Source organism: Callionymus lyra, chromosome 11 (assembly GCF_982586985.1).
Source record: "Callionymus lyra chromosome 11, fCalLyr1.hap1.1, whole genome shotgun sequence".
Classification (NCBI taxonomy): domain Eukaryota; kingdom Metazoa; phylum Chordata; class Actinopteri; order Syngnathiformes; family Callionymidae; genus Callionymus; species Callionymus lyra.
The window spans coordinates 3,047,472-3,062,500 of NC_141828.1; the positions used below are offsets into that span (position 1 = coordinate 3,047,472).

At 31.6% G+C, this 15,029-nt stretch overlaps 2 protein-coding genes across 3 annotated transcripts in view; both read left to right on the forward strand.

Moving 5' to 3' along the window:
• The first annotated feature begins 5,874 nt into the window (after window positions 1-5,874).
• LOC148068940 (SLC35A4 upstream open reading frame protein-like) lies at window positions 5,875-7,538 on the forward strand. Its single transcript, XM_087802097.1, has 3 exons — window positions 5,875-5,917; window positions 6,580-6,678; window positions 6,741-7,538. Exons 1-3 carry the CDS (start codon window positions 5,903-5,905, stop codon window positions 6,936-6,938), a joined length of 312 nt encoding a protein of 103 aa, XP_087658223.1. The 5' UTR covers window positions 5,875-5,902; the 3' UTR covers window positions 6,939-7,538.
• Window positions 7,539-8,045: 507 nt separating this feature from the next.
• The window catches only part of srbd1 (S1 RNA binding domain 1), an 80,443-nt gene continuing 73,459 nt past the window's right edge, over window positions 8,046-15,029 (forward strand). The window contains exons 1-9 of one of the 2 annotated variants that reach the window (XM_087802096.1): window positions 8,046-8,116; window positions 8,380-8,408; window positions 9,195-9,258; window positions 9,423-9,512; window positions 9,589-9,755; window positions 10,219-10,336; window positions 10,396-10,534; window positions 11,184-11,280; window positions 11,388-11,565. In XM_087802096.1, the coding sequence (XP_087658222.1) occupies window positions 8,383-8,408; window positions 9,195-9,258; window positions 9,423-9,512; window positions 9,589-9,755; window positions 10,219-10,336; window positions 10,396-10,534; window positions 11,184-11,280; window positions 11,388-11,565 (879 nt within the window). In that variant the 5' untranslated portion in view covers window positions 8,046-8,116; window positions 8,380-8,382. Of the gene's footprint in view, window positions 8,117-8,379; window positions 8,409-9,191; window positions 9,259-9,422; window positions 9,513-9,588; window positions 9,756-10,218; window positions 10,337-10,395; window positions 10,535-11,183; window positions 11,281-11,387; window positions 11,566-15,029 lie in introns of both variants that reach the window. The other variant, XM_087802095.1, reaches the window with a different exon arrangement.

Genomic DNA, 15,029 nt, shown 5'->3' on the forward strand with positions numbered 1-15,029 from the left:
GAATATAAGAAGAATATAAGAAGAATATAAGAAGAATATAATAAGAATATAATAAGAATATAATAAGAATATAAGAAGAATATAAGAAGAATATAAGAAGAATATAATAAGAATATAAGAAGAATATAAGAAGAATATAAGAAGAATATAAGAAGAATATAAGAAGAATATAAGAAGAATATAATAAGATTATAATAAGAATATAATAAGAATATAATAAGAATATAACAAGAATATAATAAGAATATAATAAGAATATAATAAGAATATAACAAGAATATAATAAGAATATAAGAAGAATATAAGAAGAATATAACAAGAATATAACAAGAATATAACAAGAATATAACAAGAATATAACAAGAATATAATAAGAATATAAAGAAGAATATAACAAGAATATAATAAGAATATAAGAAGAATATAAGAAGAATATAAGAAGAATATAAGAAGAATATAAGAAGAATATAAGAAGAATATAAGAAGAATATAAGAAGAATATAATAAGAATATAATAAGAATATAATAAGAATATAATAAGAATATAAGACGAATATAAGAAGAATATAAGAAGAATATAATAAGAATATAAGAAGAAAATAAGAAGAATATAAGAAGAATATAAGAAGAATATAATAAGAATATAACAAGAATATAACAAGAATATAACAAGAATATAACAAGAATATAACAAGAATATAACAAGAATATAACAAGAATATAATAAGAATATAATAAGAATATAATAAGAATATAATAAGAATATAAGACGAATATAAGAAGAATATAAGAAGAATATAATAAGAATATAACAAGAATATAAGAAGAGCATCCAGGGCTCGGACATTGAGCTGGTGGACAGCTTCAAATACCTGGGTGTTCACCTCAACAATAAACTGAACTGGTCCACACACATCAACGCCGTGTACAAGAAGGGCCGAAGTCGCCTCCACCTCCTGGGGAGACTGAGGTCCTTCGGAGTGTGCAGACCACTTTTAAGGACCTTCTATGACTCCGTGGTAGCCTCTGCTATCCACTACGCTGTGGTCTGCTGGGGAGCAGCAGCACGGACCGGGACAGGAAGAGACTGAACAGGCTGGTCACGAGGGCCGGCTCTGTCCTGGGCCGCTCGCTGGACTCGGTGGAGGAGGTGGGAGAGAGGAGGACACTCTCCAGACTCTCCTCCATCAGGGACAACGCTCTCCACCCACTGCACCTGACCGTGGAGGAGCTGGCCAGCTCCTTCAGTGGCTCAGGCCCCCCCAGTGTAGGACGGAGCGTTATAGAAGGTCCTTCATCCCAACTGGTGTCAGGATATTTAACTCTCTACTTTAAATATCCTGATGCTAATCCGTAGTGTGTTTTTTTTCTCGTGTGTTTTTTATTTTATTTTTTTCCGTTTTTTATTTCTATTTTATTTTATTTTTATTCTATTTTATTTTGTTAATAGTGTCAATTTCTAATTTTGTAAATAATTTGTATATTTTTAAGATCGTTTTTATTTTATTTTGTATTATCTCTTGTATTATTTCTCTTTCCTTGCACTTTATTTTCTTCCAACTGCGCTGTTGTGAAAGTGTGTTTCCCCTCTGGATGAATAAAGCTTTTTCTATTTTCTATTTTCTAATATAAGAAGAATATAATAAGAATATAATAAGATATAACAAGAATATAAGAAGAATATAAGAAGAATATAAGAAGAATATAACAAGAATATAACAAGAATATAACAAGAATATAATAAGAATATAACAAGAATATAATAAGAATATAACAAGAATATAATAAGAATATAATAAGAATATAATAAGAATATAACAAGAATATAATAAGAATATAATAAGAGTATAATAAGAATATAATAAGAATATAATAAGAATATAATAAGAATATAATCAGAATATAATAAGAATATAACAAGAATATAACAAGAATATAATAAGAATATAATAAGAATATAATCAGAATATAATAAGAACATAACAAGAATATAATAAGAATATAATAAGAATATAATAAGAATATAATAAGAATATAATCAGAATATAATCAGAATATAACAAGAATATAAGAAGAATATAAGAAGAATATAAGAAGAATATAAGAAGAATATAAGAAGAATATAATAAGAATATAACAAGAATATAAGAAGAATATAATAAGAATATAACAAGAATATAATAAGAATATAATAAGAATATAATAAGAATATAAGAAGAATATAATAAGAATATAACAAGAATATAACAAGAATATAACAAGAATATAATAAGAATATAACAAGAATATAATAAGAATATAAGAAGAATATAAGAAGAATATAAGAAGAATATAATAAGATTATAATAAGAATATAATAAGAATATAATAAGAATATAACAAGAATATAATAAGAATATAATAAGAATATAATAAGAATATAACAAGAATATAATAAGAATATAAGAAGAATATAAGAAGAATATAACAAGAATATAACAAGAATATAACAAGAATATAACAAGAATATAACAAGAATATAATAAGAATATAAAGAAGAATATAACAAGAATATAATAAGAATATAATAAGAATATAACAAGAATATAACAAGAATATAAGAAGAATATAAGAAGAATATAAGAAGATATAACAAGAATATAAGAAGAATATAAGAAGAATATAACAAGAATATAACAAGAATATAACAAGAATATAACAAGAATATAATAAGAATATAACAAGAATATAATAAGAATATAACAAGAATATAATAAGAATATAATAAGAATATAATAAGAATATAACAAGAATATAATAAGAATATAATAAGAGTATAATAAGAATATAATAAGAATATAATAAGAATATAATAAGAATATAATCAAAATATAATAAGAATATAACAAGAATATAACAAGAATATAATAAGAATATAATAAGAATATAATCAGAATATAATAAGAACATAACAAGAATATAATAAGAATATAATAAGAATATAATAAGAATATAATAAGAATATAATCAGAATATAATCAGAATATAACAAGAATATAAGAAGAATATAAGAAGAATATAATAAGAATATAAGAAGAATATAAGAAGAATATAATAAGAATATAACAAGAATATAAGAAGAATATAATAAGAATATAACAAGAATATAATAAGAATATAATAAGAATATAAGAAGAATATAAGAAGAATATAAGAAGAATATAACAAGAATATAACAAGAATATAACAAGAATATAATAAGAATATAAGAAGAATATAAGAAGAATATAATAAGAATATAATAAGAATATAACAAGAATATAACAAGAATATAACAAGAATATAACAAGAATATAATAAGAATATAATAAGAATATAATAAGAATATAACAAGAATATAACAAGAATATAAGAAGAATATAAGAAGAATATAAGAAGAATATAATAAGAATATAATAAGAATATAAGAAGAATATAAGAAGAATATAATAAGAATATAAGAAGAATATAAGAAGAATATAAGAAGAATATAAGAAGAATATAATAAGAATATAAGAAGAATATAAGAAGAATATAATAAGAATATAATAAGAATATAATAAGAATATAACAAGAATATAATAAGAATATAATAAGAATATAATAAGAATATAACAAGAATATAATAAGAATATAAGAAGAATATAAGAAGAATATAAGAAGAATATAATAAGAATATAACAAGAATATAACAAGAATATAACAAGAATATAACAAGAATATAACAAGAATATAATAAGAATATAAAGAAGAATATAACAAGAATATAATAAGAATATAATAAGAATATAATAAGAATATAATCAGAATATAACAAGAATATAACAAGAATATAATAAGAATATAAGAAGAATATAAGAAGAATATAAGAAGAATATAAGAAGAATATAAGAAGAATATAATAAGAATATAACAAGAATATAACAAGAATATAACAAGAATATAATAAGAATATAATAAGAATATAACAAGAATATAATAAGAATATAATAAGAATATAACAAGAATATAACAAGAATATAACAAGAATATAACAAGAATATAATAAGAATATAACAAGAATATAATAAGAATATAACAAGAATATAACAAGAATATAACAAGAATATAATAAGAATATAACAAGAATATAATAAGAATATAATAAGAATATAATAAGAATATAATAAGAATATAACAAGAATATAATAAGAATATAATAAGAATATAACAAGAATATAAGAAGAATATAAGAAGAATATAACAAGAATATAATAAGAGTATATAACAAGAATATAATAAGAATATAACAAGAATATAATAAGAATATAATAAGAATATAATAAGAATACGTTCAAACACGTTAACCAGGTTCAGGTGAGAAACACATTCTAATGACGTCAGAGACGATGATGATGTGAAGTTACTGGTTAACACTTTTATTCTCGTTTAACTTCATCTGAAGATGTTTTAAATTTCAAATAATCCACTTGTGTGATTCATGTCAGACATGTTTAAAATTAACAAATATAAACTGTTAGTTTGAATTCATGTTTCCATTTGTTTTTTCATTATCACAGAAATGGAGAAAGTTAAGTCTCTTGTTTCATTTAAATATGATGGACATATTGAAAGCATGGAAAGGGATGAAGGAAGATCTTTTGAACTTGATCATTATAAAAGTAGCTCGTGAACCGAACAAGTGTGACACCCCTGTTTTAGATCATTTAAAAGTGTGACACCACTGTTTTAGATCATTTAAAAGTGTGACACCCCTGTTTTAGATCATTTAAAAGTGTGACACCACTGTTTTAGATCATTTAAAAGTGTGACACCCCTGATCTAGATCATTTAAAAGTGTGACACCCCTGTTTTAGATCATTTGAAAGTGTGACACCCCTGATCTAGATCATTTAAAAGTGTGACACCCCTGTTTTAGATCATTTGAAAGTGTGACACCCCTGATCTAGATCATTTAAAAGTGTGACACCCCTGTTTTAGATCATTTGAAAGTGTGACACCCCTGATCTAGATCATTTAAAAGTGTGACACCCCTGTTTTAGATCATTTAAAAGTGTGACACCCCTGATCTAGATCATTTAAAAGTGTGACACCCCTGTTTTAGATCATTTGAAAGTGTGACACCCCTGATCTAGATCATTTAAAAGTGTGACACCCCTGTTTTAGATCATTTAAAAGTGTGACACCCCTGATCTAGATCATTTAAAAGTGTGACACCCCTGTTTTAGATCATTTAAAAGTGTGACACCACTGTTTTAGATCATTTAAAAGTGTGACACCCCTGATCTAGATCATTTAAAAGTGTGACACCCCTGTTTTAGATCATTTAAAAGTGTGACACCCCTGATCTAGATCATTTAAAAGTGTGACACCCCTGATCTAGATCATTTAAAAGTGTGACACCCCTGTTTTAGATCATTTGAAAGTGTGACACCCCTGATCTAGATCATATAAAAGTGTGACACCCCTGATCTAGATCATTTAAAAGTGTGACACCCCTGGTCTACATGAATGTTGCTGCATCAGGACTTCAATCAATGAAGGGAAAATGCCAGAAACACAGTTTAAAACACGAGAATCAACACAAAACTGAAACTTCTCTTTTTCAGAAACTATGAATAAGAAAAAACGTTTTTTTCACAACACAGTTATTGAGATAGAAAAAGCTAGTATTTCTTCAATAAGCATCACTAGAAGCTAAACTTTGCGGCAATGGTTCATTTTTTAATATTATATTTATATTATAAAGGATTTATATTGTTAAAAGTTTGAATTCTAACTTAAATGTTTAAAATATGAAATATCTTCAGTTGAGTCCATCGAGCACTAGAGGGCGCTGCGCTGCTGCAGAGACACACGCGCGCGCAGAAGAAGAGAAGAAACCATGGCCGGTGACAAGGTCGCTCGAATTTATTTAACTTTTAAACCTTAATGTTGCCTCCGTTTGTCATCTTTAGACAACGACGTTGATTTTAAGTTCTGTTGGCGATAAACTTTCACTCATGTTGTTGTTTGTGTGTAAACAGCGGCTCAGAGATGTTAGCATTGATGTGTCACAGCTGCTAACTATAGTTTAAAGTTATACTTGTAACTTTTAAAGTAATACTTGTAACTTATTGTAGAGATTATATTTGATAGAAATCAACTTTATAATGTTAATAACATAGAAACATACTGTCTTTTCGGAGTCTTTGTTGTTCTGTGAACTTCACACTCAAAACAACCTCGTAAGAAAAATAAAAATTGAGTCACGATGGAAGAAAAATGTTATATTTTTATTTGACTTTCTTGACGCCATAGATGTGATGAGTCTAAAGTAAATATCTTTGTACTTCAGAGCAAAAACACATTTAGTATCCGTGTGAAAGAGATTCTATATTTGACTTAATATGTCATAAAATACAAACAAAAACATATATATATATATATATATATATAACTATTATCTATAAAAATACTGTGAAATTGTCAAACTAACAACATGAAGATTTGACTCTTTGTTCTGTGTATTCAGGGGTGTGTCAAAGTAAACCTTGTCATATAAACACTGTTGTCCTGCAGGATCCGACCAGTCAGCTCGGGGACCTGCTGGGGTTAAAGGGTCAACTTGAGGACATTCAGAAGCGAGTGGAGGATGAAATAAATGCTGGAATTCCTGCTGTAAGAAACACACACGGTTACATTTTGAACGTTTCATTGACCTCGACGCCGTGTCTTCTCAGGGCGGGAGTCTGTTGGCGTCTCCGTTCCTCAAAGGCTTCATGGCCGGATACATCGTGGCGAGGCTCCGCTCGTCCGCCGTCATGGGCGTCGCCGCAGGAGTGTGTACCGGCGTCTTCGTGGCTCAGAGTTACAAAGTTCCCAACGTGGAGCGAACGATCAAAGACTATATCAGCAGCGTGAGAGGAGGACAGAAGTGACGCAGGCGACGCTCCTTCATCCACGATTCAGGTCAATGGTTTGAATCCCGTCGTGTCTTTTCTTCTCAGCAGGGAAACAAGAAATGAGGCCATTTTGTACGAAAAATGATATTTTGCACTTTGGATCGGAGTGAGATCGATGTTTGTTTGTCAACATGTCGTCGTGTGCCTTCTCTGGTTGGAACTGGATATAATCCTTCATTCATCTCTTTGTTGAACTCAACACACACTCCTGCTTCTATGTTTGTTCAAATGTTTATGTTAATATTAAAATCTCAATAAACAAGAGGAATATTTAGAGATTTTTCTCTCAAAACTCTACATTTGAAAACATATGAATTTGTTCTTTCAAACTTGAAAATGTGCACAAGTGACAATAGTTTCCACTATGTTTGCTGAATGAAAGAAATTATTCTTTAAAAGTCATTTGTGTTTGGTTTCACTGGAACATTTGTAACATGTTTACGATCATGTTTTATTCACTTCTTCCTCCTGCATGATGTCATTTGTTTCTTCAATGACTCGGGTTGATGTTTAACTTTTCAACTTTTAAAAGCTTTATTTCTCAACATTTTTCTTTGAATAAATCTCATCCAAACACTTGTTTCATTCAAAATGTTACGCATCTTTCAATGTCTACACCAGAGTATTTTTAAAATAATCACACATTTGTTTTGAAGCAGAATTACTGCTGAACCGCGTCTATAGCAAATATTTTGTCTGAGGTTTCGACGAGACTTTCCTCAGCCAGAGTGATCAAGTCTCTTCCTCCACTTGAGCAGGATCTTCTCTGCAGACATATTGTCAGTCAAGGTTATTAGTAAAGATGTTTCCAGACCAGGATAACAAATCACTTTAACAATCACAAACTATACACAGTTAAAATATATACTTGAAAAGATCAAGACACATAAGACAAACACAGGAGTGCCAGACAATCTGAGGAAAGCACAAATAAGAATGTCCTTCTAAATGTTCAGTCAATGTTTTGAAAATATTTTTTATTTATGTCGGTGGTTAAAGTAGGTTTGTAGGTGCAATACATCTCCGTCCACTAGGTGTCAGTGTGAGCACAGAAACATACAAGCTGTCGTTCACGGAGCGGAAACAGTTTTCACTCAAACTGACCTAAAACCTTCTTGTCATCAGAACAGGTTCAGCAGAACAATATTATTAAAGTAAGTAACTTCGTCTCTATTCTTCAGACTCTTCTTCATCCATGAAGTTCAAACGAAGCTTCTTTCTTTCTCTGGTCTGAAGAAAAAGCGCCAAATTCGAACTCGCTCTTCGAAGCTAACATTGTTTTGACAGAAACATATCTTTTATATTATCAGTTACAATGTTTAATCTATAGTTGTTTTAACATCATTGTTACCGTCAACCTTCTGCCTCAAACATGTGAATGAACCCATGAGTCTAACGTGTGTTTGTACCTGAACAGGTGATGAAGAAAAGTGACAGATCACACCTGTAAGTGAATTATTGCTTTAAACACTTTAATCATGTTTGGATTCATATGTTTATCATGTTTGGATTCATATGTTTATCATGTTTGGATTCATATGTTTATCATGTTTGGATTCATATGTTTATCATATAAAAGATAATAAAGATTGTAACAGGGATAACTATAGATGTACAGTATACGTTGATAACTCTCTTTAAATATAAAATATATACTTATAATCTGATTATATTTGTATTTAATTAGGTTTACAGAGAGTCTTTACTGGTTCGCAGAAAAGTTGAACTGATTCTCATTAAAAAGTGTTTCTCACACAAAATAAACTTGTTCAGACGTTCAAATAGTGAACGTATGTAAAGATTAATATGACACAACATTGTGTTAATCCAGACTTTCAGTTATTTTCATTTCTTGAATTATAAATCGTTCAAAACTAAAGTTAATTTCCATGGATGGAACAAAACAAGATGTTTGCAACACTGGCAACGAAAGTTTCTGTTTGTAATGTACTTCAAATACTCAATAGTGTAGCTAACAACACATGCACGTCGTTGCACATCGAGCACGTTCATGGAGCAACGTTTGATTTTATAGCACTTCTCAAAGTGATGTGGACACATTTCTAGAAACTAGAAACTCATGTTTAGTTGATGTTAAAATAAACATTTGGGTGAAATAGTTTAACTTATGTCCTTTATGTTTTATTTCTATCCGTCTCGTTGGTTGTCAAGTCGGCCTTAAATCTAAGTTTACATTTTAAAAGTCTTGACTTAACTTGTTTTCTTCAGCAGTCGGAGCCTGAAACGAAAAGAGCCCGAAGAACCCAGTGTCCCGAACAAAAGAGTGAAAGATGAGGTAAGATCAGAGTCTTTGTGAATTGCAAATATAAAGCTTTATTTAAAACGTATTCATTTTTCATCATTATTATGTAGTTTTGACTCCAAACATGGTAAACTAACACAAGTGAAAAATCCATGTATTTCTTCACGTCTGATCCCTTTGACTCTGTTTCGTTGCAGAGATTTTCCTTCATCGTTCCCTCGCAGGATCAGGATCTTGCAGGCGAGGGAACGTCGGAAATGGTTGGAATGAACTGGGACTTGATTGAGGTTTTTCACTCGTTTCTTCAAGGCTTGAAGTGGAAATATTGTTGTTCTTGTGGTTAAATCGTGTGTTTCCCGGCAGGTCCTGTCGACCCAGACATGCGTGGACCGGTGGGTCTGCGGGAACGTTGTCAAGCTCCTGCGGGAGGAGAACACTGTGCCGTTCATGGTCCGTTACCGGAAAGACATGATCAATCACATGGATGCCGACGCTGTGCGGGACGTGCAGCTGGTCTATGAGGACTTGTGGTAAATATTGTGTGGAAACAGAATTTCTTTAATGCTAAAGTACAACATCAGTGAAGTGACAGTTCAGGGCTCGACGCCACTGGCAGCACAAATCCAGGAAATGAGTCAGAAAAATAAAACGAGTGAAAATAATAATATGATAAACAACATGTAAAATACAATTAAACAAAATGGATGTGTACTTGTTGTGACTGAGAATATTTAACCACAAATTCAACCTTTCAACAGACAAATAATGGATTTCACTTAATAATGAAACAACACATTTTGAATTAAAGTAGTTTTAACATTTGAAATGTTACATTTATTCAATATTCTACACATAATTAATGTCTAAATGATGTATTAATTCTGACCACTAGATGGCGCTGACGGTCTGTGATAGTTCTTGATCTCGTCCAGGCCTCGCACGTCTTTGTGGTCGTACATTGAATTAATAGAAACTTTGTCCTCAACATGTCAGTTCTCTGGCCAAGAAGACGGAGTCGGTGGTTCAGACGCTGAAGAAGGACGCAGTCTTGACGTCCGATCTGGAGCGAAGCCTGAGGAGCTGCAGATCAGCTGATGAGTTGGATCACCTGGTATGAACGTGTTTCATCAACACATGTTCACACGACTCTGATGTGCTGCGTGTCTCCAGTTCACTCCGTTCAAGAAAGGCAGCAAACAGAGCAAAGCCTGTCGAGCCAAATCTCTGGGCCTCCAGGATGCGGCTCTCGGACTCATCGAAGCTCCTCACGAGCTTCATCTGAGATCCTGGGTCAAACCTGGAGCTCAAGGTAGGACGAGTTGATGTGATGATGTTGAACCAATGAACACGTGGAGCATTAAAGGATATAAAACTATGATGTTCATAAACAATAATTAAAATGTCAACAATAAATAAAATTCAGTTTCTAATCAGCTTTAAAAGATGCTGGACTCACTGTATCCTCTTGTCCTCAGTCATCATTCTTCCTTTAGCTGCGGAGGATGTAACGGCCGCTGCCATCTAGAGGCCGGAAGTTTAATTGCAACAAAACACTGAATATTCACACGTAAACTCTCAATAAAAATACATTTTATACAGTATTGTGAAAAAATCCTGACGTTTCAGAGTATTCATATTTTCTTGTACCGTCTGGCCTTCGAAAACATGTTTCATTCTATAATATCACAATGACAATTTTGAAATATTTTGGAGTCTATATTTTATTAAATAACTAAACATTAAACAACCTTTTTTATCCATTTTCTTGCAACATATCTACGTCTCAGAATGAATGAATTAAACATGTTTTGAGATTATAATGTAGTTCATATCGTGCTTCTTTAAAATCTGTTTTCTTTTCTCATATGTTTCTGTTTCTGCGTCCAAGTTGAGATCCGCTCACAGGAAGGGAATATGTTCTGTGATCTCATCTTAAAGTGTAAAAACTGTGTCTCCAGGTCTGTCATCACTGGAGGACGTGTCCACCGGCGTCGGACACATCTTGGCCGACATGATCGCCAAAGACCCAGAGACTCTCACCTACGTGAAAACATCGTGAGACATTCCACTCACACCTTCCTCCACATGTCATCAAGATCTTCACAACGTCTCCATTTCATTGATCTTGGATTCTGCTCGACCATAATATTCTTCTGCTCCAGATGTGAGAACAACAACGTGACCATCCAGTCGTCTTTGGCAAAGTCTGCAAACAAAGAAAGCAAGAAGTCGAAGGAAGATAAAAAACAAGGAGCCAAAGATTCCAAAGTCCTGGACATCGACAAGTTTCACCTTTACCTGGACTTCACCTGCAGCGTGAAGACGATTCAGCCTCATCAGGTGAAACACTTTCTCTTTTTCATCTGTGACACACACTAGCTGCACCATATATCAACAAATATTCATATTGTGATATTAGCACGTGTGATATACATATAGAAAACATGTGATCATTTATAATATTTATGGTATAAATCAAGAATTTCTTAAATGTGCACTTCGATCAATCAGTGTTCTGTAAAGTTGTATATTTGTACTTCTATGTCTCGTTGTCGTTTACGTCTCCGTCCGTCTGTGAACTGTGTTAGGCTCGGTTGCTATGACGACACGTCTTGTCTCAGTATATACACGGAAGTAATACTAACTTCTGATCTAGTCAAACACTAGTGATCCAGTGAAGTAATACTAGCTTCTGATCTAGTCAAACACTAGTGATCCAGTGAAGTAATACTAACTTATGATCTAGTCAAACACTAGTGATCCACTGAAGTAATACTAACTTATGATCTAGTCAAACACTAGTGATCCACTGAAGTAATACTAACTTATGATCTAGTCAAACACTAGTGATCCAGAGAAGTAATACTAACTTATGATCTAGTCAAACACTAGTGATCCAGTGAAGTAATACTAACTTATGATCTAGTCAAACACTAGTGATCCAGTGAAGTAATACTAACTTATGATCTAGTCAAACACTAGTGATCCAGAGAAGTAATACTAACTTATGATCTAGTCAAACACTAGTGATCCAGTGAAGTAATACTAACTTATGATCTAGTCAAACACTAGTGATCCAGTGAAGTAATACTAACTTCTGATCTAGTCAAACACTAGTGATCCAGTGAAGTAATACTAACTTCTGATCTAGTCAAACACTAGTGATCCAGAGAAGTAATACTAACTTATGATCTAGACAAACACTAGTGATCCAGAGAAGTAATACTAACTTATGATCTAGTCAAACACTAGTGATCCAGTGAAGTAATACTAACTTATGATCTAGTCAAACACTAGTGATCCAGTGAAGTAATACTAACTTATGATCTAGTCAAACACTAGTGATCCAGTGAAGTAATACTAACTTATGATCTAGTCAAACACTAGTGATCCAGTGAAGTAATACTAACTTATGATCTAGTCAAACACTAGTGATCCAGTGAAGTAATACTAACTTATGATCTAGTCAAACACTAGTGATCCAGTGAAGTAATACTAACTTATGATCTAGTCAAACACTAGTGATCCAGTGAAGTAATACTAACTTCTGATCTAGTCAAACACTAGTGATCCAGAGAAGTAATACTAACTTATGATCTAGTCAAACACTAGTGATCCAGTGAAGTAATACTAACTTATGATCTAGTCAAACACTAGTGATCCAGTGAAGTAATACTAACTTATGATCTAGTCAAACACTAGTGATCCAGTGAAGTAATACTAACTTATGATCTAGTCAAACACTAGTGATCCAGTGAAGTAATACTAACTTCTGATCTAGTCAAACACTAGTGATCCAGTGAAGTAATACTAACTTATGATCTAGTCAAACACTAGTGATCCAGTGAAGTAATACTAACTTCTGATCTAGTCAAACACTAGTGATCCAGTGAAGTAATACTAACTTCTGATCTAGTCAAACACTAGTGATCCAGAGAAGTAATACTAACTTATGATCTAGTCAAACACTAGTGATCCAGTGAAGTAATACTAACTTATGATCTAGTCAAACACTAGTGATCCAGTGAAGTAATACTAACTTATGATCTAGTCAAACACTAGTGATCCAGTGAAGTAATACTAACTTATGATCTAGTCAAACACTAGTGATCCAGTGAAGTAATACTAACTTATGATCTAGTCAAACACTAGTGATCCAGTGAAGTAATACTAACTTATGATCTAGTCAAACACTAGTGATCCAGTGAAGTAATACTAACTTATGATCTAGTCAAACACTAGTGATCCAGTGAAGTAATACTAACTTATGATCTAGTCAAACACTAGTGATCCAGTCACTCGTCTCTTTCAACCTCCTTTGTTAAAGCAACATATTGTAAGAACTTTTCATCTCGTCTCAGTTGTTTTCTTAGAAGATCATGAACTTCCAAACAAACCTGTCCGTCTTCACCGTATGCTAACGAGCTAAGTTGTTAGCGTCATTTATAAAGTGTTATGTGTGTGTGTACAAGGATTTATTATTGATTTGGTGATATTACGACGCGCCGGCGGCTCCTCTCTGATGTCGCTCAGATTGGCAGGAAACTGATGCAAGTCCCGCGAGACTGAGCGTTAGAAGAGATATTTTTCTACCATCATGTCGACACCGAAGCGCATAAATAAACTAAATTGAAATATCATCGTTTTCCTTCTAAACCCTGTGACCTCCGCTACAGTACTCGCGCGCAGGCGCGTGCATGCGGCTACATTTTTAGGTGAAAGAAAAAAAATCGCATTAACATCGAAATCGCAATTTGAGACACCGACACCGATATCGAATATCGCACACATTTCCGATGTCGTGCAGCTCTAGTCAATAACAACTTTATTTAATAACATTCAGTTTGACAATCTTTTAAAAATACATGTTGAAGATTATTTTCATCATTCATTAGTTTATCGAGACTTTCTTGCACCTGAGCTTATTTTAATCAAACTTAGAATATTGAATGGTTAACTTTGAAAACAAATTTTACAATTTCGATTAAACAATTTCGATCAATACAGTTTTACCTTACCTTACCTTACCTTAAAATTGTAATCTTTTTTTGTGAGAATAATTTCCTCATTGATTAAAAAAACGACACATAGAGTTTGATCACGGTGTAAGAAAATATAAATATAACGTGATATTTTAATTTTGATACTGTATCGATATATATATATATATATATATATATATATATATATATTTACCTCTAAAAAAACTTTTTCAATAGTGTGTACAAAAGACAATCATTCGATTTTTTTACTTTACTATTAACTCAACTATTCACAGCATTTATTCATCTACTGTACGTGCTGCTATTAACCCTCCGGCCACTAGTTGGCAACATTCGTCAATTCCTCGTGTCAAAGTAACAACAAAACTAGCGAGATGGCAAGTTTTTCGCCAGTTTTTCTCAAATAAGTGAACAAGAAGAAACACCAGAAGCTTTCAAAGCTGGTGTTTGGACTCAAAGTTAAAAGATAAACAATATATCGTCACTCGAGTATCAACAGATTCTTGACGATACACAGAGTTTGATTTTCTAATTTAAACGATTCCAAAATAAACTTCTGCTGGTACTATTCTACCAATATTTGGATGTTGAATTTAAAAGAACGCATTGAAAACGACTGAGTTTTATATGTATTATAATTTAATGATTAAAAACCAATTGCCGTATAAAAATAATTGAATTATTCCTCAAAGACATTCAAGTCGAGATATAAACTTCAATAGTCACTGAAATACTTGAATGTAAATGTAGATGCAACAAGGTGTGTAGAGTGTGTAGAAAGATGCAACAAGGTGTGTAGAG